The 24,547-nt window shown below is 42.2% G+C and overlaps 2 protein-coding genes across 2 annotated transcripts; both read right to left on the minus strand.

Annotated features, from left to right (window-relative positions):
- Window positions 1-1,106: 1,106 nt before the first annotated feature.
- LOC125938573 (glutathione S-transferase A2) lies at window positions 1,107-13,376 on the minus strand. Its single transcript, XM_049653812.1, has 7 exons — window positions 13,290-13,376; window positions 7,739-7,843; window positions 7,306-7,357; window positions 5,940-6,072; window positions 3,891-4,032; window positions 2,360-2,491; window positions 1,107-1,496 (listed from the first exon to the last, which is right to left on the minus strand). The coding sequence occupies exons 2-7, from the start codon at window positions 7,823-7,825 to the stop codon at window positions 1,371-1,373; spliced, it is 672 nt and encodes a 223-aa protein (XP_049509769.1). The 5' UTR covers window positions 7,826-7,843; window positions 13,290-13,376; the 3' UTR covers window positions 1,107-1,370.
- Window positions 13,377-16,810: 3,434 nt separating this feature from the next.
- LOC125938576 (glutathione S-transferase alpha M14-like) lies at window positions 16,811-19,859 on the minus strand. The gene is made up of 3 exons (XM_049653816.1): window positions 19,721-19,859; window positions 18,047-18,178; window positions 16,811-17,191 (listed from the first exon to the last, which is right to left on the minus strand). The coding sequence occupies exons 1-3, from the start codon at window positions 19,853-19,855 to the stop codon at window positions 17,099-17,101; spliced, it is 360 nt and encodes a 119-aa protein (XP_049509773.1). The 5' UTR covers window positions 19,856-19,859; the 3' UTR covers window positions 16,811-17,098.
- Window positions 19,860-24,547: the final 4,688 nt, after the last annotated feature.

Genomic DNA, 24,547 nt, shown 5'->3' on the forward strand with positions numbered 1-24,547 from the left:
CCTGGAAATAGGGTCTTTGGAGTTGCAGTCAATTAAGATGAGGTTATACTGGATTAGGATGGGCCCAAATTTGATTACTGGTGTTCTTATAAGAAGAGGAAAATCTGGATAGACACACACACAAATGTGTATGCCATGTGACAATAGAGGCAGGAATTGGAGTTATGCATCTACAAGCCAAGAAATGTCAAAGACTGCCAGCAGCCACCAGAAGCTAAAGAGGCATGGAAGGATCCTTCCCTAAGCCTTCAGAGACAGCATGGCCGGCTCATACCTTCATGTCACACAAAGAACCTCAAAAGTGTGAGGGAATACACTTTATGGTTCTTAACCACTAAATTTGTAGTCATTTGTTACAACAGCCCTAGGAGCATGATATACAAGGTATGCATGATTTTGGATTAGAATTACCTTTTTTTTTTTTTTTTTTGTTTCTATCGCTATAGTAACCTCCCATAGGGCAAAGACTATATCTGGCTTGTTTATCATTAATAACGCAGCTCCTGGAACACAGAACGTTCTATATTAAAGATAAAATAAATATATGCTCCATAACTAAACAGGAAAAAAGATTCATCAACTGAGGGAAAATGGTTCTGTACAAAAAAGAAAAGAGAGAAAGAAAGAAAGAAAGAAAGAGGAAGAAAGAAAGAAAGAAAGAAAGAAAGAAAGAAAGAGAGAAGGAGGGAAAGAAGGAAAAAGGCAGGCAGGAAGGAAGGAGGGTGAAGGGAGGAGGAATCTTTTAGGCTGCATCACAAAAACAGCAAATACAGGGGTGCCTGGGTGGTTCAGTCGGTTGAGTATCCAACTTCCCCACAGGTCATGATCTCACACTTCATGAATTTGAGCCCCATATCAGGCCCACGTCGGGCTCTGTGCTGATAGCTCAGAGCCTGGAACCTGCTTCGGATTCTGTGTCTCCCTTTCTCTGCCCCTACTCTGCTTGCGTTCTCTCTTTCAAAACCAAAAAAACATTAAAAAAAAATTTTTAAAGAAATACAGCAAATACAAAGGAAAAAAAAGAGCATTTTTTGTGTTACTAAATATAGGTCACATGAAACTTTCTACTTCAATTGTTTTGACAAGGTATGATATGATATGATAGCTGTTATGACAATTTTTTAATACATCAAAGAATCCATTAATTTTTTTTCTCCCTTTATTTATTTTTAAGTCCAAGAGATGTCCTAGGTGCTGATCATGATTTGATATTTGGTAAAAACAAAATAAATTGCTTTGCAAATCTTCATGTAGATGAAATTATATACTTTTGAAAACTTTACTAGCCTCACAATCATCAGGATCCACATCAGGTAACGCACATCATTGTTGGAAGCCCCAGACGCAAGTGCTGGCCATCCATGCCCGCTTCATTTAATCCTGAAAATCTTCCTTGCTTTTTCTAAATCTTCCTCACTGATAGGAGGCTTCCTCTGGCTGCCAGGCTGCAGAAACTTCTTCACGGGAGGGAGATTGCTGATCCTGGTCTTCAGGGCCTGCAATACACAAGGGCACAGCCTCAGACAGAGCCAGGGCCAGCCCCATCGCTGGCACAAGCCAGAGACCCTCCTAGACAAGGACCAGCTGAGTGCCCTCCATCAGCACCAGTGTGAGGCTGGGAAATACACAGCCAGTGAGACAGGAAGATGGGAGGAAGAAAAGACAGCTCAATCCCATTTTCCCCAAAGATGTCTTTCTTTCAGGCTCTATTCAGTTTCTATTCAGTTTCTTCTTCCCTACACGAAATCCTGTAGCTTCATGGCTTTTGTGCAATACGGAGAAGAGGATTGTGTCTGTCAGAATCCACACACATCAAGTCTCCAAACAGACAATGAAAATGTAGGAAAATTGCCCTGGACGAGAGACAGAAAATATAGAAAGCTGAACCATGAGACTGGCCAAAACCAGGCATCCCACTGAGAGGGGGACTGAGAGAGGGAGACTCTGCCTAGGGAAACATGATGTCTGCCCTTAGGAGCAGGTGCGGAGGGAAGAAATCAGAAGGCAGGAAACCTCCTCAGACAGGCACAGGAAGGAAAGAGAAGGACACAGGTGGATAAGGGAAATCCCAGAGAAACCAAGGACAAATGCCACAAAGCAATGGGGATGGGGAGACTGATGCCGAGCCCTGGGTCCTTCTCATGGTAAAGACAAAGTGTTCTTCTTGGGGAAGCATCCACCTCAAATGTTCTGGGCATGACAAGATTCTCTGCATGCCTCGACCAGCACCCAGGAGGTAATTAATGCTGGACACGTGGGGACAGCCAAGTCCTGGGCAACGATGGGACCCGAATGTAAATGTTAGATTCTGGAGGGGGAGATGCGAGCCTTCCCTCCTGAAGGCTGTGAGAGAGATTACCTTCAGCAGAGGGAAGTTGGCCATAAGGCTGGGGTCAAGCTCTTCCACATAGTACAGAAGTTCAACCAGGTGAATGTCAGCCCTGCTCAGCCTGTTGCCAACAAGGTAGTCCTGTCCGTGGCTCTTTAACACCTGGCAGGTTTGAGGAATTACATCATGAGCACAGGCATGGTCAGGCTGGGTCCCTCTGCCCCTCCCTGCACTCTCCAACCCAACCTCCCCACCTCTGCTGCCTCACTGAGGGGGTGTTGGCTGCAGACCCTCTTCGCTGCGCTCTGACTCAGTGTGACAGCAGGTCTCTGCTGTTCTTTCCCTGCTCCTCAGCTGAAGCCCCAGCTACCGTTTCCCTGAAACGTGTGCTCCTGTGTATCCCTTGCAACTATTCTGATGTATGCAACTTTTCCTAATAAAATGTTGGGGAAATTCACAAAATTTATTAAAACATCCCAATAATATGCAAATGATAACGTGAAGAGAAAACCCCACGGCATCACCAGCTTAAGGCACTTTGGGTAAATACCCTTTCACACTATGTACACATATAGAAACATGGTAATTGTTATGCAAAGAATATAAGACCACTTTAAATGCCATATGTTAACATATGTTTTTCATTTAACTTACCATAGGGCGCTTTGATTTCAAAGCGAGTGGGGGCAGGGACAGAAAGAGAGGGAGAGAGAGAATCCCAAGCAGGCCCTGGGCTGTCAGCACAGGGCTCAGTCTCACCAACTGTGAGATCAGGACCTGGGCTGAAATCAAGAGTGGGATGCTTAACCAACTGAGTCACCCGGGTACCCCAGCCCATAGTTTCCATTTAGCATGATTTCAGGTAGTTTGGATCTTGAAACATTCTCCTCTTACGTCCAAGGAGAAACATTAACTGAGATAAGCACTGTCTATAATGATGGAACCTTATTTCCTTAGTTTGCATGGCTGTCCTCTGAAGTGTGAGAGCCATGCCTTCGAGTAGGTCAATTCTTTTCTCCCTAACATCTCTCCATCTGTATCTTCCTCTTCATCACACTGCCCCCATCTCTGACTAAATACACCTCATCTGTCGACCCCTAAGACACTGCCACTTTCTCCCGAAGGGCAGCTGGTCTCATGTCTCCCTATCTCCCTACGTATGTTGCCACAGTATCTCCTGTTGCATTGCTCTCACTGTGGTCCTCTTGGATCCAAGCCCCTATGTGGTGCTCTGTCTGCAGGACCTACTCCAATGTCCAGTGTGGCTCTCAGAGCCTTCAGCAGCCCAGGCTCTAACTATGACCATGAAAGTCTGCCAAATAGAGAATTCTCAATTGGCTCCTGGTAAGTTGAAGTCTTGTTGGAAAATTAAAACTTGGGTATCACTGGTGCAATTCTTCCTCACAGTCAGTTTTTATGAAATGCCTTGAGAGTCAGGGTGCTGCGTTAGTATTCAGGAAGGCTCATTGGAAGTGAACGTAAAGGTTCAAGGAATGCCAGCCACTGTCTTTCTTTGTCCTCTATGTCCAGCACCCAAAGTGCTCAATGACTGTCCACTTACTTTTTCAAACACGGGGAGATAACGATCTGTTACTTTCTCTTTGATCTGGGCAATCTTGGCCTCTTTCTGATCAGGTGGACACAGAGGCAAAACGAGGATCATTTCATTCAAATCTGCCATACCTTCTATGTACATATCTATCCTGAAAGACAAAATGACCAAATTGTCAAATGTCTTCTGCCTTGATTTTAGAGTTGAAAAATGTATGAGAATGGGGCATCAGGAGGTGGCAAAGTAATTCAGCTCCATTTGATGCATTTTTATATACCAGTCATTAAGCTCTGATTTTTACTTGATTTGAACATTTCATCCTAGAACAAGCCATCAAGGTAGATATGTGTCTAAAACTTTCATTATACACATGATGAAATAGAGGGACAGAGAGCATTGGTGACCTGTCCAGAGTCACAGGGAAATTGGTGGAATCCTGCAAATACCTACTGGGACCATACCTAGGGTCTGTCACCTCCATGGTGGCTTGTTCCGGGCACAAACGGAGTGTGACTCCATGTGGCTGACCTGCCCCCTAAGTGATCTCCAGAGAGAGTCACTGGTACAACCATCTCAGTCATGTCCCCTTCCTCTCTCATCCTGTTACACCACCCAGGCCTGTTTAAACCAATGTCAGCAGGTTTTCCAATAATTTCCCACAGCACATGTTTCCACACTCCGTCCACATACAGTTGCCCAACTCTGGCCTTGTTCGCATTTCTCAAGTCTTCACCTAAAATATCTCCTGAAATGGTGAAATACTTTGTGCATTCCAAGTAGCACATATTCCAGCAGAGTAGTTTTGAATGTTCCAAGCTGGGCTTCCTGTAAGAGGTTTTTTTTTTTTTTAATAAATCTTTATTAGCATATAATTCAATACTATAATGTGTACACTTCAAGAGTGTTTAAGTTTGTGATTTTTATAGTAAAGACACAGAATTCTGTACCATCACCACACACTAATTACAGAATATTTTCCTAATCCCAAAAGAAATGCTGTATGCTTTTACACCCATTCTAATTTCTTCCCTCCTCCAGCCCCTGGCAACCACTAAACTGCTTTCTGTTTCTATATATTTGAATGTTCTGGATATTTCATACAAATGGATTCACACAGTATGTGCCTTTGTGTCTGGTTTCTTTCATATAACATGATGTTTGCAAGGTTTATCCATGTTGTAGCATGCATCAGTACTTCATTCCTTTTCATGGCCAAACAGTATTGCATTGATAAGTAGACTAACCACTCATCAGTTGATGCACATTTGTGTCATTTCCACATTAAGAATTTTAAGAACACCACTGCTATAAACATCTGTGTACAAGTTCTAGCGTGGATGTGTTTCAGTAGTCTTGCTTGCATACCTAGTAATGGAGTTGCTGGAATATGGCAACTCTATGGTTCACTTTTGAACAACTCATAACAGTTGTTTCTGAGATTTAAATTTCAATCATGTGGTCCCATAACCACAGAGAGAACCCACAGATATGGTTGTATTGACTAAATCTGGCTACTTCGGTCCTGTATCAAAATGCTCGTGATAACCCTGGCATCTTGAGGACCATGCTCTGCTAACCCTTGTCAAGCGGCCAGTCCGTATAACAGGCTGATAAGTGAAGTTCTTGATCATCATTTTGATCATTTCTGAACCTTCAGAATCAGCGCCTTTGGATCCTTCTGTTCCCCAGTCTTATCTGCCGGACACTCAGACTCATCCTTTGTCTCTAGCTGTTGGCTGATATCCAGCTCCTAAAGGCCTAAGTACTGAGAATAGTGACTCCACCATCTTTCTGGCTTCCTAGTTCATCAGCGTTAGCAAAAGACTGTCACCATATGTGCTCTATATGTGGACCACTTCCTTTTCTGTAATCCCACTTGGTGAATCCACTCCTAGGGGAATCCCTCATCCTCACAGCTCTCTGTGGTTTTGGACCTCAATCTATACCGCCAAGTCCTGTGCTGCTGCTGGCCACAATCCCCCCAACACAGTCCTGCCTGCCCAAGAACCCAAATTTTTACATCAATTGCTGATGAAAGAACAAAAAAAAGTACTGTACAGAGCTCTCTCCTTTATGTCTTTCCCATAGAGGTTGTATTTGGTGGCAATGTAGTTGAGAATGGCTCTGGTCTGGACCATCTTCATTCCATCAATTTCAACCATTGGCACTTGCTGGAATATCAAATTTCCATCTTTTGAAAAAAGAAAGAAGAAGCAGAGTGACATATTTTATGGATCATACTCTTTTAACATGAAAAACGTTTGTTGCCATGACCGAAGATATAAAAGGAAACAAAAATTATTGCCTGGTAACATTTCATCATCTCTGTATTTTGGTTTTTGCATCCTCTAATCCTCTTTGATCTCAGTCTGCATTTTACTCTTCACCTATTATTTCATTTATCTTTTTTGGAAAAATTTTTAATTTTTTTTTTTTTTTTTTTTTTGAGAGAGAGAGATATGAGCGAGAATGGGGGAGGGGCAGAGAGAGAGGGAGACACAGGATCTGAAGCAGGCTCCAGACTCTCAGTTGTTAACACAGAGCCTGATGTGGGGCTCAGACCCACGAACGGTGAGATCATGACCTGAGCCAAAGTCAGACGCTCACCGACTGAGCCACCAAGGCGACCCTCATTTATCTTTTTATTTATCATCCAGATACATGGTAGGTTCCTGTATTTTTTGTGGTTGATTTACTTTCATGGGTGTTTTAGGAAATGTTGAGAGAGGCTACACCAGGGCCAACATCGCATTCAGTTCAAATGAAACATTCCAAAGTAAGTCTCTGGGTTCATGCAATTAAGGCGAATTTGAAGGGAGATTTCTATGTAGGGTGTTTTGCTTGCTCCCCCAGTTCTACCACTGGACAGTGTGTATCGGGCAAGCCCTGGTTTCCTGACTCTGCTGATGCAAGTAGTGCTTGAACTTTGTTCTTCATCTCCATCTTCATACTGTCACCTGGCCTTTCAATTAATCCAACTAAACCATCTTATTATCTGAGTCTATGATATTGCTAGGATATAAGCTTGCAATAATCCATCAGAGAAAAGAACTCACACAACTGCTGGCCTATTTCTACTCTTTTCATTCTACTGCGTGGGTTTGAGAGTCCTTGCCTGGGCAGGCTATGTGGGATCCTGAACTGACCCAGCTCACTTGGGGGCAGAAAAGCTGGAGAGTGCAAGGGGAGGGCATTCACAGGACACAGTAAGACAGTTCCTTTAGCAAACACTCAGAGTTCAAGCCCCCCCCAGCCTTGAGTGAGGTGGAAGATCTGCCCAAGGAGCCCTGCCCCTTACCTTGGAGCCACTCCTCTTCCATTCCACCACCCCCAGCTCCCACCACACTCACAAGTAGGTGTTCAAACCCTAACTTATAACTTCTACTTGATCCCCTCATCCGAGAAATTAGATACCTGGTCTTACCATTCTTTAACTTATCCAAGTCTTCTGGAGTTTCTATAAATTTCTCTTCAAACTGGAAAGCAGAAACAGTGAATTAGCATACCTAAAATATCAAGGATGCTTCTTTAAAATCATCTGATATTTGAAAAAGATTCATGTTTCTAATTATTGCACAAATGTCAAAAATGATATTTTGTAGATTGCTTAAATCAAAATCCAGATAAGGCTTACACATTATGCTTAGCTTCTGAGTTTAAGTTCTTTGATGAGAAGAAATTTAATAATATATTAGGTGAAATCTGTTCATCTCTTAATAGCTGACAATTTTTCTTTTAACATAAAACTCTTGACAGGTCATTTATAAAAGTAGAAGAATCTCCTAGCTTATGTGAGAAACGTATTCTGATAGAGTCAATTTTTGGTCTAACTTAGGATGACAAAACTCAGATCTAACCTCTACTCCGGCTGAAGCCAGGAGCCACCGGATGGACTCCATTCTGCCACGTCCATTAAAGTAGTGAAGCTTGGGCTTCCCTGCCATGATAGACTCTGAATTTCTCTAAACATGAATGAAACAACAAACGAATGAATGAATGAATGAATGAACAGATGAACGATATCACAGAAGCAAAAACATACTTTTTGATGTTGGTCAAATAGCACCAACAGTGCTTAAGGAGTACCTGCCTTCCTCATGGAAGAATTAGAAGAGACCCTAGAATGTCTTTCAAGGCCCAATTCTCATACATCATTAGCCAGTCCTGGGAAACTCTTCCAAACCCTGCTTGTTACCTCCACTAGGTAAAGTCTGATTCTCTTGGCAGGCTAATAGGTGAGAGTGTGTGGTAAGGATGCAGGTGTGGGTGTAAGGAGGAGGGGGAAGGATTAGAGAATTGCTATTTGTTGAAACTCTGCTAATGATCCTGACCCAATGCCAGTCCTTTTGGATACATTATATCTTTAATCATCATAATGGCCCCATGAACTATTTGTTATCAGTCCCATTTTTCACTTAATGAAACCAAGGCTCAGAGGTGAAAAGCCTTGTCCATAGTCTTCTCTAGTTAGTGATGGACATGGAAATCCACACCTAGGACTAAAAAGAGAGCAGGCTTGGAATCCACTCCAGTGCTGGCGCTGGGAGCCTATGAGGGACACTGAAAGCAGAGGACATCTCTGACAAGACCAGGATGAGGAGCAGAGTCAGGCTTCCACTCCTGACTGTTATGCTGCTTTTGTTTAAAACAAAGTTAGGACTAAGACTCGCTTAACTGCAGCTCAAAAGACCCTGGTTCTTTTTTTTTTTTTTTTAATTTTTTTTAAAAAATGTTTTATTTATTTTTGAGACAGAGAGAAACAGAGCATAGCAGGGGAGGGGCAGAGAGAGAAGGAGACACAGAATGCGAAGCAGGCTCCAGACTCTGAGCTGTCAGCACAGAGCCTGACACGGGGCTTGGACTCAACGAACCGCGAGATCATGACTTGAGTGGAAGTCAGAGGCTTAACCAACTGAGCCACCCAGGCGCCCCAACCCTGGTTCTTTCCATAGACACAGGATGCTAATTGCTAATTTCCTTCAATTCCCTTCCTTTTTTTTTTTTTTTTTTGATTCTACATTCTGCCTTTACTTAGTGCACTTTATAATCTGAAAAAGGGGTATTACCATATTAACATTACAGTCAATGGAACAGAACTAACATTTCTTCATGTCTATCATATAATGGGTATTCTCGCCTATTTATCTTCAATTAATCCTACAAAAATCACCTGAGATACATTCTGTTATTAGTGTCATTTTAAAGTTGAGGATACTGAGGTTTCTTGAGTAACTTGCCCAAAGTAAGTGGTGAAGTTGGGACCCAAACCTACCTCTACTCAAACTTTATTTTCTACATTGGTGTTTTTAAAAAATGCGTGACCATCCTTCAGTGGATTGTGAAATCTAATTTTTAAAATGAAGTAGGAGAAAATAGAAAATATTAGAGTGCATTCACGTAGAAACACAAACTTTGTTTCATGAGGTCTTAGCTTCTATTATGTGTTTGTTGTGTATACCGGCCTGTGCATGAGTACACACTCATTTGATCAGTATAATGGTACTTTGTGATACTTTGTATCTGGTCAATGAAGTTTGAAAGCCCTTGGTCCATCCCAGGCTGAGTAGGAAGTGAACAAAGCAGGGAACCAGATAATAAAACTCAGTGGCTCAAACAATGGATGTGCTATCATAGGTGTGAATGGAAACACACAGGACTCATTAAAAGGTGGAGTCCCCAAGGCAGGTCTTAAGGAGGAACAGTTGCCTTTTCTATGCAAATCCCAAGCTCTGTTTGCAAAACGTTAAGATTGTCTTGCAAACTTTTGTTGTGGAGTTTGGGACAAAAATATACCTCCCTTACCCAGTGGATACATCTTTGAAAAACTGTGTGACTTGAATTTTAGAATTTTAGATATCAAAATGTTTTTAATGTCCACATTTTTCATTTGGGACTCAACAGTCAAATCTTTAGAAAGTAAAGAACCATTTGGAAACATAGTTACTCAAGTCATCTGTAATTAGAGATTTTGTTTATTGTACTTTTTTACCACAGGGAATAGAGGTACTATGACTCAGCAGAATGAAAAGAATAGTGCTCATTCTATGTGTGTTTTGAACTACAGGTCACAGAGCTGTAATTCAAACCCTCACACTGCTTACCCATGGACTGAGGATCAGGTTACTAAAGGAAATTATATTTACCTTACGTAATATTTTATCATAGGACTCCCCCTGATAAGCAACTTTGTTCACCTTCTGAAGGGGAGGTCTCCAGAGGCCTGATAAAGGCTGGGGCACAGGTTATCAGAGAACTTTGCCTGATCAAGATATCAGCAGATTTCTGGTTCTGCCCCGGCCTTGTGCATCCCTTATGTCTTCCATGTCTGGCCCATCCCCCATGCCACTGGCTCCCTGATCCAGGCACTATGGAGTCTTTCCTGCCCCAGCCCTTTGCATGGATTCCAGCCACTGCTTCTCCCTGCAGCTGGTCACAGCACTAGCACAAGGCCTCACTGTCAACTCGGGTTGAAAATTATCCCTTCTCTCCCAACATCCTGTTTCTTACCTGGTAACAGACCTTTCACTGCTCCTTCTTCAACACTTTGTTTCTGGTGACATGTAACGTATATCCTGCTTTCAAAAAGTTTCCTTCAAACTTTCTCAACTAACATCATTGATCAGTTTCATGTACTAAGAAATGATGGTTCACAGGAACAAGACAGGAGCCTGATTTGGTCTCTGCCCTAAAGGGTTTAGAGATAACTGGCAGCACACAAAAGGCCCAGTGGTGACTCCAGTTTAATTGGGTCCAACCCCCAAATCATGATTGTCTTACCCAAGTAATTCAGAGCAAGGTGAAGGTTGCCAGGCTGAAAGCCAAGGCTCCTGCCTCCCAGGACAGCATGACATGTTCATGCTCATTGCCTCTTTGACCACCATTTGTCTGTTTTCCTGCTCTTCAAATTAGGATTGTGCCTTATCCTTGTCAACCATGCTCTCTTGAGCATCTTGCAAAGTGCTTTTCTTCACTGTCATTTCAATATCTTCTGCCATACATGCTATATCTTTTCCCGTGGATTCTGTTATGCCTGGACAACTTCTGGATTGTTACAGTGCTGTCACTGAAACTCCAGTCTCGCCTGTCCAAACCTGTCGTTCCCCACCAATGTTAACACTTAGGACAGCACATCGTTGACTCTTATATTCTGATTGCAATGACTCGTGCATTCTAGCTAGGTGAATTTCTGTGCCTTTAAAAGTGAATTAAGTGTTCTGCTGATTACCTACTTTTCCCATCAAGATTTCTTGAGTTTGGGAGTTGGAGAAGTCACATGATCTAGTGATTCTTAATTAGGGGTGATTTTGCTTCCCCACACCTTGGAAGACATCTGATAATGTCTAGAGACATTGTTAGGTATCAAAACCAGAAAGGAGAGTGTTGCATTGTCAGCTGGGTAGGGATCAGAGATGCCTCTGCTATGGCATGAGACCATGCTTGATGTGCCTCCGAATGCTTTTTGTCTCCTACTAGTCATTCTGCATTTTATCTGCTTATTTTCATCAACCGTGTTATCCTAACAGACACATTTATTGGATACTTAGTTGAAAATGTCTTATGGTTGATTGCAATTAGCTATTGTACCTATGTAGTCTTTCCAGGATAGGATGCACTGCCATTTTGGGAAAACGCAGTAATTCTCCCATTATCCATTGGTACTTATTCTGCTCCACAGGCTGCCTGTCACTGGCCCTAGGGTAGAGCCTGACCCCCACACTGTGCTCTTTCTAGAAGTACTGAGTGAAACAGAAAGAAACCATGAGAATCTTAACTGTGTCAACAGTACTGCTGAAGTAACCATTTCTTGCAAAACTTGTAAATAAGCTCTCATTGTAGATATTTTAAAGGTCGAAGTTCACAAATTTGAGAAAATATGTATGTTAACAGTATTGTCAAATACATTCTTTAAAGCTAATTAAATGCACATTTCTATAACAAATATTTTTAACTAAACAACAATGGCAACAAAAGAACAATTAACAGGACAGCTCCCCCACAACACAGAATAAGCCAGCCTAAAGTGTCAAGAAGGCCAAGCTTGTGAAACCCTGTTCCAGCCCTTCTCTAGGTTTGCCATGAGTTGCCCAGAAAGAGAATGGGGCTTACCAGTCAGCTAATCAGAGCAAAGACTGACTTAGAATCTAGTTCTGCTGACATTCAGATTAATTTTTACTCTTATATTAAGTCTTAATTTTTAATTTTTATAGCCTACATCACATCACTGTATCATAATTCACAACTATTGCGTGTTGACTATAATGGTTCTCTGTGTCTGCACGAGATACATTCCAAGACCCCCAGTGGATGCCTGAAACCGAGGAGAGTACCAAACTCTACATATACTATGTTCTTTTCCTATATATACATAATACGATGAAATTTCATTCATAAATGAGGCACAGCAGATGAACAACAATGACAAATAATAAAATAGAACAATTCTAATGATATGCTATAATAAAATGATGGGCAATTTATAACATACGAATATTTTTCTTTCTGGAATTTTCCATTTAATGTTTTCAGACTGCAGTTACCACAGGTAACTGAAACCGCAGAAGGCAAACGACACGTAAGGGGGCCACTATGCTTCCACAGAGAAAGTAAGTCTGGCAAAACACTCGCACTCTCTCCTGCACTAGTCATATTCTCAGATTGCTGAAATGGTATCGTTCTTTTTTCCCCTTATATCATTCAGTTTTTTCTACCTAAATTCTTACGTCCTAGGTTTCTAATCTCTTTATTTTTATATTTCTGTAAAGATGTATCCAACAGCAAGTGAATAAACATCTCTTGGGGCACCTGGGTGGCTCAATTGGTTAAGCATCTGACTTCAGCTCAGGTCATAATCTCACAGTTCATGGTTTTAAGCCCCGCCTCAGACTCTGTGCTGACAGCTCAGAGCTGGAGCCCGCTTCGGATTCTGTGTCTCCCTCTCTCTCTGCCTGTCCCCTGCTTGTGTTCTCTCTCTCTCTCTCTCAACGTTTATTTTATTTTTGGGACAGAGAGAGACAGAGCATGAACGGGGGAGGGACAGAGAGAGAGGGAGACACAGAATCGGAAACAGGCTCCAGGCTCCGAGCCATCAGCCCAGAGCCCGACGCGGGGCTCGAACTCACGGACCGTGAGATCGTGACCTGGCTGAAGTCCGACGCTTAACCGACTGCGCCACCCAGGCGCCCCTCTCTCTCTCTCTCAAAAATAAACATTCAAAAAACAAAACAAAGCAAAACAAAACAAAACAAAACAAAACAGCTCTTGAACTGTTCCCCAGACACACCAAGAAGTGTAATGTGAGTATAAAACAGGCTTTTCCTTGTGCTAAGGACACATTTGAATGCAGTTTTCTGGTGACCTAGAGAAGAGGATGGAAGGCAATGTCTGAAAACTTAGAAAAGCAGCACTTACCTTACTGAGATCTGTTTCCCACTAGGCTCAGCAGCTGCGTGCCAATCCTTCCTGCGTTTATAAGCTCTTTGATAGTTAGTAACTCCTCCTCTGTGAGGTGGGTAGAGTTCAGTGGGGGAAAAGTCACTCCCACAACGTTCAGGGCCTTGGCTTCTGTGACAGATTTGAAGGAAATGGCGAGTCACCTTCTTATGAAACAACTATTTAATATGTTCCTTTTCAAGGTTGGCAATTCAAAGATTAAACAATTTCTGACTGATTGGACTCTCTCTGCCAGTCAGTGAGGTATGGCTTTGGAAAGAAATTTACAGTGAGGTTTTCATGAATTGCATACTAGGACCAAGACAGATGAAAAACCTCTACCACGAGGCTAGCAGATCTCGGGAATGCCTTTTATATTGGGTTTTAAATAAAATACAGGGCACCCAATTGAATGTGAATTTCAGATATATAATACATTATCTTTTGGTACTGGCACAAAAATAGACATATAGATCCATGGAGCAGAATAGAGAGCCCCAGAAACAAACTCATCATTATATGGTCAGTTAATTTTCAAAAAAGGAGGCAAGAATATACAATAGGAAAAAGAGTCTCTTCAACAAATGGTGCTGGGAAAACTGGACAGCTACATGCAAAAGAATGAAATTGGACTACTTTCCAACACCATTACAGAAAAATTAACTCACAATCGATTAAAGATCTAAATGTGAGACGTGAACCAGGAAAATCCTAGAAGAGAACACAGGCAGTAGTTTCTCTGACATCAGCCTTAGCAACATTTTTCTAAATATGTCTCATAAGGCAAGGGCACAAAAGCAAAAATAAACTGTTGGGACTGAATCAAAATAAAAAGCTTTGCACAGAACAGAAACAATCAACAAAACAAAAAAGCAACTTCCTGAATGGGAGAAGATATTTGCAAATGATATACCTGCTGAGGGGTTAATATCCAAAATATCTAAAGAACTTATTTATACAACTCAACACCCAGAAAACAAATAATATAATTTAAAAATGGGCAGAAGATATCAACAGACATTTCTCCAAAGAAGACATCCAGATGGTCAAGAGACACATGAAAACCTGCTCAATGTCACTCATCGTCAGGGAAATACAAATCAAAACCACTATGAGATATCATCTCACTCCTGTGAGAATCGCTAAAATCAAAAACACAAGAAACAATGAGTGTTGGTGAGAATGTGGAGAAAAAGGAAGCCTTGTGGTTGGTGGGAATGCAAAATAGTGCTGCCCCTGTGAAAAACACTATAGAGTTTCCTCAAAAATTAAAATTATAATTACAGTATGAGCCAGAAATTCCACTGCTGGGTATTTACTCAAGGAACATGACAGCAATGTCACTCATCGTCAGGGAAATACAAAAAAAAACAAATATATATATATATATATATATATATATATACACTCCAATGTTTATTGCAGCATTATTTAGAATAGCCAAGATATGGAAGCAACGCAAGTGTACCTGGACAGATAAATGGATAAAGAAGATGTGGTGTGGGGTGCCTGTGTGTCTCAGTTGATTGAGGGTCCAACTCTTGATTTGGACTCTGGTCATGATCCCAGGGTTGTGTGATCAAGCCCTGCATCAGGCTTCACACTGAGTGTGGCTCTCTAAAATAAAATAAATAATTAAAGCAAAGATGTTCTGTGTATATACACAAAAAAATATTACTCAATCATAAAAAGAGTGAAATTTTGTCATTTGCAACAACACAAATTGACCTAGAGAGTATAAAGCTGAGTGAAATAAGTCAGTCAGAGAAAGACAAATACCATATGATTTCACTCATCTGTGGAATATAAGAAACAAAAGTAAAAAGAGAAACAAAAAAACAAAAAAAACCAGACTCTTAACTATAGAGAACACACAGATGGTGATCAGAGGGGAGATCAGTGGGGGATTAAGAGTATGAGTAGTGTGATGAGCACTGAGTAATATATAAAATCTTTGAATCACTGTACTGTACACCTGAACCTAATATCAGTATGTTAATGATGCTAGAATTAAAAAAATTTTTAATTACAAAAATAAAAGCTTTCAAAAAATAAATACTCATATAGTATAAGTATGCCCTTAATGTTGTTTGGAACATACTTAACACTAAAGAATTATTGTTTACTTGAAACTCACATTTAACTGGTATCCTGAATTTTTTCTGCTAAATCTAGAAATCTAGTTCGTATGCTTTTTTCTCACTGTCACACTCCAACCAGCCTTCCTAGCCTCTGGGCCTTTGCACTTACTCTTTGTTCAGTTTGGAATACTCTACCTAAAGCTACTGTATTTATCCAATTATGTTCTTTCTAACAGTATTTTGACATTATATGTTTACTATCAGTTTCCTCCATGGACTACGAACTCTTGGAAAAGAGTCTTCATCTTGTTTTCAGTCAAGGCCCCATTGCCTGGCACAGCATCAGACACATATTGGCATGTAGAGCTCAATAAATAATATGCTGTTTTAAAATAATTAAATGGAAAATTTCTAGCAAATGCAAAAGTAGAGAGAACAGAATAATAAATCCCGATGTACTCATCCCCCTGCTTCAGCAACTGCCAACAATCTTTTTTTATCAACACCCTGTAATGGGTGGTATACCGGCCTCCTAAAAAGATAGGTCCGTGTCCAAATCTCTGGAACCTGTGAATGTGATCTTATTTGGAGAAGAGGTCTTTGTGGATGTCATTAAGTTAAGGAACTTGAGATGAGATCATCATGGATGATCTAAGTGGATCCTAAATCCAATAACACATGTCCTTATAACATAAGAAAAAATACAGACACACACAAGGTGAGGTGGTACAAAGATGGAGGCAGAGATGCAGACGATGTGGCCATGAGTCAAGAAAGGCAAGGAGTGCAAAAAGCCACCAGAAGCTGGAAGAGGCAGGGAAGGATTCTCCCCAGGAGCCGCTGGAGGAAGAGCAGCCCAGCCACCATCTTGACTCTAGACTTCTGGCCTCCCAAAGTGTGAGTTCTGTTGTTTTAAGCCTTCCCTCTGTAGTACTTTCTTAGAGCAACCATAAAAAACCACTGTATACTCCCATCTACTGCCCCCCAATATCATGGGAGTATTGTGAAGAAAACCCTAGACAGTGTATCACTCCATCTATCAAACATTTAGTACATTATCTCTAAAATGTAAACAGTTTTGGGGTGCCCGGGTGGTTCAGTCAGTTAAGCATCTAACTTCGGTTCTGGTCATGATCTCATGGTCTGCAGTCCATGGGTTCCAGTCCCACATTGGGGTCTGTGCTGACAACTCAGACCCTGGAGCCTGCTTTGGATCTTGTGTCTCCCTCTCTCTGCCCCTCCTCTGCTGGCATTCTGTCTCTCTCTCAAAAATAAATGAACACTAAAAAAAATTTTTTTTAAAGAAATACAGCAAATACAAAGGAAAAAAAAGAGCATTTTTTGTGTTACTAAATATAGGTCACATGAAACTTTCTACTTCAATCTTTTGGACAAGGTATATGATAGCTGTTATGACAATTTTTTAATACATCAAAGAATCCATTAAATTTTTGTCTCCCTTTATTTATTTTTAAGTCCAAGAGATGTCCTAGGGGCTGATCATGATTTGATATTTGGTAAAAACAAAATAAATTGCTTTGCAAATCTTCATAGTACATGAAATTATATACTTTTGAAAACTTTACTAGCCTCACAATCATCAGCATCTTACATCAGGTAACACATGTCATTGTTGGAAGCCCCAGATGCAAGTGCTGGCCATCCATGCCTGCTTCATTTAATCCTGAAAATCTTCCTTGCTTTTTCTCAATCTTCCTCACTGATAGGAGGCTTCCTCTGGCTGCCAGGCTGCAGAAACTTCTTCACGGGAGGGAGATTGCTAATTCTGGTCTTCAGGGCCTGCAATACACAAGGGCACAGCCTCAGACAGAGCCAGGGCCAGCCCCATCGCTGGCACAAGCCAGAGACCCTCCTAGACAAGGACCAGCTGAGTGCCCTCCATCAGCACCAGTGTGAGGCTGGGAAATGCACAGCCAGTGAGACAGGAAGATGGGAGGAAGAAAAGACAGCTCAATCCCATTTTCCCCAAAGATGTCTTTCTTTCAGGCTCTATTCAGTTTCTATTCAGTTTCTTCTTCCCTACATGAAATCCTGTAGCTTCATGGCTTTTGTGCAATACGGAGAAGAGGATTGTGTCTGTCAGAATCCACACACATCAAGTCTCCAAACAGACAATGAAAATGTAGGAAAATTGCCCTGGACGAGAGACAGAAAATATAGAAAGCTGAACCATGAGACTGGCCAAAACCAGGCATCCCACTGAGAGGGGGACTGAGAGAGGGAGACTGCCCAGGGGAACATGATGTCTGCCCTTAGGAGCAGGTGCGGAGGGAAGAAATCAGAGGGTAGGAAACCTCCTCAGACAGGCACAGGAAGGAAAGAGGACACAGGTGGATAAGGGAAATCCCAGAGAAACCAAGGACAAATGCCACAGAGCAATGGGGATGGGGAGACTGATGCCGAGCCCTGGGTCCTTCTCATGGTAAAGACAAAGTGTTCTTGGGGAAGCATCCATCTCAAATGTTCTGGGCATGACAAGATTCTCTGCATGCCTCGACCAGCACCCAGGAGGTAATTAATGTTGGAGACGTGGGGACGGCCAAGTCCTGGGCAACGATGGGACCCGAATGTAAATGTTAGATTCTGGAGGGGGAGATGCGAGCCTTCCCTCCTGAAGGCTGTGAGAGAGATTACCTTCAGCAGAGGGAAGTTGGCCATAAGGCTGGGGTCAAGCTCTTCCACATAGTACAGAAGTTCAACCGGGTGAATGTCAGCCCTGCTCAGCCTGTTGCCAACAAGGTAGCCTTGTCCGTGGCTCTTTAACACCTGGCAGGTTTGAGGAATTACATCATGAGCACAGGCATGGTCAGGCTGGGTCCCTCTGCCCCTCCCCACACTCTCCAACCCAACCTCCTCACCTCTGCTGCCTCACTGAGGGGGTGTTGGCTGCAGACCCTCTTTGCTGCGCTCTGACTCAGTGTGACAGCAGGTCTCTGCTGTTCTTTCCCTGCTCCTCAGCTGAAGCCCCAGCTACCGTTTCCCTGAAACGTGTGCTCCTGTGTATCCCTTGCAACTATTCTGATGTATGCAACTTTTCCTAATAAAATGTTGGGGAAATTCACAAAATTTATTAAAACATCCCAATAATATGCAAATGATAACGTGAAGAGAAAACCCCACGGCATCACCAGCTTAAGGCACTTTGGGTAAACACCCTTTCACACTATGTACACATATAGAAACATGGATAATTGTTATGCAAAGAATATAAGACCACTTCAAATGCCATATGGTAACATATGTTTTACATTTAACTTACCATAGGGCGCTTTGATTTCAAAGTATAGGCTTGCTCAAGTGGGATGACTGTTCAGGTCTTTGTCATGTGAATGCGCCCCAACTCTCAGCACCACAAAGGTCAGGAAAGAGAGTATTTTTTTAAGTTTATTTACTTACTTTGAGAGAGAGAGAGAGAGAACATGCACGAGTGGGGGCAGGGGCAGAAAGAGAGGGAGAGAGAGAATCCCAAGCAGGCCCTGGGCTGTCAGCACAGGGCTCAGTCTCACCAACTGTGAGATCAGGACCTGGGCTGAAATCAAGAGTGGGATGCTTAACCAACTGAGTCACCCGGGTGCCCCAGCCCATAGTTTCCATTTAGCATGATTTCAGGTAGTTTGGATCTTGAAACATTCTCCTCTTACGTCCAAGGAGAAACATTAACTGAGATAAGCACTGTCTATAATGATGGAACCTTATTTCCTTAGTTTGCATGGTTGTCCTCTGAAGTGTGAGAGCCATGCCTTCGAGTAGGTCAATTCTTTTCTCCCTAACATCTCTCCATCTGTATCTTCCTCTTCATCACACTGCCCCCATCTCTGACTAGATACACCTCATCTGTCCACCCCCAAGACACTGCCACTCTCTCCCGAAGGGCAGCTGGTCTCATGTCTCCCTATCTCCCTACGCATGTTGCCACAGTATCTCCTGATGCATTGCTCTCACTGTGGTCCTCTTGGATCCAAGCCCCTATGTGGTGCTCTGTCTGCAGGACCTACTCCAATGTCCAGTGTGGCTCTCAGAGCCTTCAGCAGCCCAGGCTCTAACTATGACCATGAAAGTCTGCCAAATAGAGAATTCTCAATTGGTTCCTGGTAAGTTGAAGTCTTGTTGGAAAATTAAAACTTGGGTATCACTGGTGCAATTCTTCCTCACAGTCAGTTTTTATGAAATGCCTTGAGAGTCAGGGTGCTGCGTCAGTATTCAGGAAGGCTCATTGGAAGTGAACGTAAAGGTTCAAGGAATGCCAGCCACTGTCTTTCTTTGTCCTCTATGTCCAGCACCCAAAGTGCTCAATGACTGTCCACTTACTTTTTCAAACACGGGGAGATAACGATCTGTTACTTTCTCTTTGATCTGGGCAATCTTGGCCTCTTTCTGATCAGGTGGACACAGAGGCAAAACGAGGATCATTTCATTCAAATCTGCCATACCTTCTGTGTACATATCTATCCTGAAAGACAAAATTACCGAATTGTCAAATGCCTTCTGCCTTGTTTTTAGAATTGAAAAACATATAAGAACAGGCATCAGGAGGTAGCAAAGTATATCAGCTCCACTGGATTCAATTTTTTAATGTTTATTTATTTTTGGGAAAGAGAGAGAGAGAGAACAAGTCGAAGAGGGGCAGAGAGAGGTGGGAGAAAGGATCTCAAGCAGGCTCTGTGATGACAGCAGAGAGCCCAATGTGGGGCTTGATCATGACTGCGAGATCATGACCTGAGCTGAAGTCAGATGCTTAACCGACTGAGCCACCCAGGCACCCCTGGATTCATTTTTATATGCCAGTCATTCAGCTCTGATTTTTATTTGATTTGACCATTTCATCCTGGAATAAGCCATCAAGGTACATATACATGTCTAAAATTGTCATTACACTCATGACCAAATAGAGGGACAGAGTCACAGACAAATCAGTGAAATCCTGCAAATACCCATTAGGACCATACCTAGGGTCTGTCACCTCTGCCATGGCTTATTCTGTGCACAAATGGAGTGTGACTCTATGTGGCTATGACCTGCCCCCTAAGTGATCTCCAGAGAGAGTCTCTGGAACAGCCATCTCAGTCATGTTCCCTTCCTCTCTCATCCTGTTACACCACACAGACCTGTTTATGTGCCCAGCGTCAGCAGGTTTTCCAATTATTTCCCACAGCACATGGTTCCACACTCCGTCCATATGCAGTTGCCCAAGTCTGGCCTTGTTTGCATTTCTCAAGTCTTCACCTAAAATATCCCCTGAAATGGTGAAATTCTTAATACAGTTTCAACCAGTGCATATTATAAGGGATCTCTTTTTCTTTTGTTTCAAACTGGCTTTTCTATCTTACTTATAAAAATACCGGTTCTGCTTATAAAATCTTTACTTATAAAATTCGGTTCTGCTGAAATATATTCACATAATTGTCACCCTTTACAATGTATTTTTGTAGTTTTTAGTACATTATGAAACCATCAACACATTCTAATTCCAGAACATTTTTATCACCCCAAAAACAATTCTGTGCCCGTGACAGCCACACGCCATAATCTCATCCCTCCAGCCCCAGGCAACCACTCAACTACTTTCTGTTTCTGTTGATTTAAACATCTGGACATTTAATACAATTGAAATCATACAATATGTGGCCTTTGTGTCTGGTTTCTTTCATATGGTATGTTTTCAAAGCTCATCCTTGTTGCAGCAGGCATCAGTAATTTATTTTCTTCGTGGTTAAATAATATTCCATTGTATGGATATTCCACCTTTTGCTCATCCATCCATCGCTGATGGACATTTTATTTATTTCACCTTTGTGACTACTAAGAACAGTGCTGCTATAAATATTTGTGAACAAGTTCTTGTGTGAATATGTTTTTAAATTCTCCTGGGTGCATATGCAGCAGAATTGCTGAAATATGACAACTATGTGTAATTTTTGTGTACTTGCTGAGAGTCCTTTACAAGATTTAAATTTCAATCATGTGGTCCCATCACAACAGACAGGAGATTGCCCAGACAGCATATTGACTAAATCTGGCTGCTTCAGTCCTGTATCAAAGTGTTCAAAGTAACCGTGGCACCTTGAGGACCAGCCTCTGCTAACTTTTGTCAAATGGCCAGTTCATGTAACTGGCTGATAAGTTAGGGTCCTAGTCATTATAATTTCTGTAATTTCTGAAACTTGTAATTTCTTAATTTGTAATTTCTGAAACTTGACAATCCAAAGGATCCTCCTTTGGATCCTTCCTTTCTCGAGCCTGATTCTCTAGACACTCAGACACTTGTCCCTTGTCTCTAGTTGTTGGCTATCTTCAGCTCCTAAGGCCTGAGTACACGAGTCATGTTGCACCATCCTCTTGGTTTCATAGTTCATCAGTTTTGGAAACCTCTGTCATTCTGCTGTACCTGTAGACACAACCCCTTATATAACCACACTCACTTGAGCCCACGCCAAGTTTACTATTTCCTCTCCCTGGTAGGTCTCTCCTGTGCTAGACCTCAGTTATACCACCAAGGCCTCTACTGCTGTTGGCCATAAAACCTGTGAGCACAGTCTTGTTCATTCAGGGAAGGAACTAGATTGTTCCTCTTAACTGTTGCTGAAAACCCAGAAAATGTACCAAACAGGGCTCTCTCTTTTATGTCTTTCCCTCAGAGGTCATATTTGGTGGCAATGTCGTTGAGAATAGCTCTGGTCTCTGGGGCGCCTGGGTGGCTCGGTCGGTTAAGCGTCCGACTTCGGCTCAGGTCACGATCTCATGGTCTGTGAGTTCAAGCCCCGCGTCGGGCTCTGTGCTGACAGCTCAGAGCCTGGAGCCTGTTTCAGATTCTGTGTCTCCCTCTCTCTCTGCCCCTCCCCTGTTCATGCTCTGTCTCTCTGTCTCAAAAATAAATAAATGTTAAAAAAAAAAATTAAAAAAAAAAGAGAATAGCTCTGGTCTGTACCATCTTCATTCCATCGATTTCGACCATTGGCACTTACTGGAACTTACAGACTTCCATCTTTTGAAAAAAAGAAAAAAAAAAGCAGAGTTAAATGTTTTATGGATTATACTCTTTTTGGATGAAAAAAAAAAGTTTGTGGAAATGACTAGAGATTTTTTTAAAAATGACACTAAAATGACCTGCTAACACTTTAACAGAATGGCATTTTATTTTTAGGTTCCTAGAGTCCTTGTTTTTCCTCTCAGTCTTTTACTCTTTACCCTATTATTTCATTTATCTTTTGATTTCTCATCCAGGTCCATGAGAAGTCCCACACAATTTTGTGACAATTTATCTTCATGGAGAATTTAGGAAGATGTTGGAAGAGGGCTACAAGGCTGCCAACCAGATGTCATTTCAGATGGGAAGTTCCCAAGTAAGTCTGCAACAGCACTCCAGCCCGTTCTAAAGGTTAACTTGCTTCGAGTGAATACACTCCTTCCTTGCTGACCTAAGTCCCTGGATCTGTGACAGACTGGCCACGGGCCTTGAGGAGTGAGGGATCAGACCTTTCCCAGGCTGCAGAAGCCAGTGGGTTTGTTTGAAGATGCCTTGGCTTTCTGATTAACACAGCAATTTTTTTTTCAGCAAAATATTTTTATTTTTTAGGTCATACAAATGATTTTACTAACCTCCCTTTGTGTATCTGTAGACCTTACCCTCCTCTGCAGAAAGAAGAGCACTCCTGCATATTATGAAACAGGAACTAGACCCGCTCACACAACTCTGAGCAGTGAGATGACATTTGCAGCTGGCATCAAGTCTGTGCGTAATCGAGAAATGTTGCAGACCGCTGCATTCCCTTTACTGATTAACGACCCTGACCCCCCTGAAAAATTCCTTTGGAAGCCTTGGAGTCAGCTTTTGGACAAGAGTCTGCTTCTCCCCATGTGTCCAGCCTCCTGAATAAAGCTCATATTCCTTTCCAATCAAAACCCACCTCTTGAATATTGGCCTTTTGAATGACAGGCTTGGAGCTCATAAACAAGGCTCATGGTGTTCATGGCACTTAAATGAGTTTTGAAAGAGAGTTCTATGGAGGGGTTCCTTTCCCTGCTCTTCAAAATCTGCATTATTTGATAGGATATTAGCTTGCAATAACCCACCAGAGAAAAGAACTCACATAACTGCTGGCCTATTTCTACTCTTTTCATTCTACTGCATGTGTTTGAGAGTCTTTGCATGGGCAGGCTATGTGGGATCCTGAACTCAGCTCACTTGGGGGCAGAAAAGCTGGAGAGTGCAAGGGGAGGGCATTCACAGGACATGGTGGGGGGTGGGTAGGGGGGTGGGGATAGTTCCTTTAGCAAACACTCAGAGTTCAAGCCCACCCAGCCTTGAGTGAGGTGGAAGATCTGCCCAAGGAGCCCCACCCCTTACCTTGGAGCCACTCTTCTTCCATTCCACCACCCCCAGCTCCCACCACACTCACAAGTAGGTGTTCAAACCCTAACTTATGACTTCTACCTGATCCCCTCATCCGAGGAATTAGATACCTGGTCTTACCATTCTTTAAGTTACCCAAGTCTTCTTGGAGTTTCTATAAATTTCTCTTTGGACTGGAAAGCAGAAACAGTAAATGAGTTCTTGTTATTTCATTCCATAACATTATAGAACTTTGAAACCTGAATGGCGCTGTCTGGTACATACTATGGAGAAGGTAAGATTTCTGAGTGTGGCCAGGAATGCAGAGGAGCATGATCATGGCCATTTGGAAATTTAGATTAGACCCATCAAGACAACAGCATGGGCTGCAGCATGTAACAGCTTATTCTTGTCGGTTCAATTGACCTCCACCCCCTTGGTGATGGGGTTGTCATTGGCAATGATTAGGTTGTGATTGGGAAGGGGGATGTCATTTTGGAGGGAAGGAACTGAGGAGTCCTTCTAGTTATGAGTTTAATATCTCAGAAAAGCCAGTCTCACCACATGAGACAGACAGGACATTGCGTGTGCCCCAGTGTGGGCTATGCCACTGGGAGCCATGACCAACTCAGATGTTGCCACCAGGGGCCTCTGCGGCCATTTATATCACTACATTCCATTTTATATTTAAAGAAAGAAAGAAAGAAAGAGAGAGAGAGAGAGAGAGAGAGAGAGAGAGAGAGAAGGAAGGAAGGAAAGAAAGAAAGAAAGAAAGAAAGAAAGAAAGAAAGAAAGAAAGAAAGAAA

This window comes from Panthera uncia, assembly GCF_023721935.1.
Source record: "Panthera uncia isolate 11264 chromosome B2 unlocalized genomic scaffold, Puncia_PCG_1.0 HiC_scaffold_24, whole genome shotgun sequence".
Lineage (NCBI taxonomy): Eukaryota > Metazoa > Chordata > Mammalia > Carnivora > Felidae > Panthera > Panthera uncia.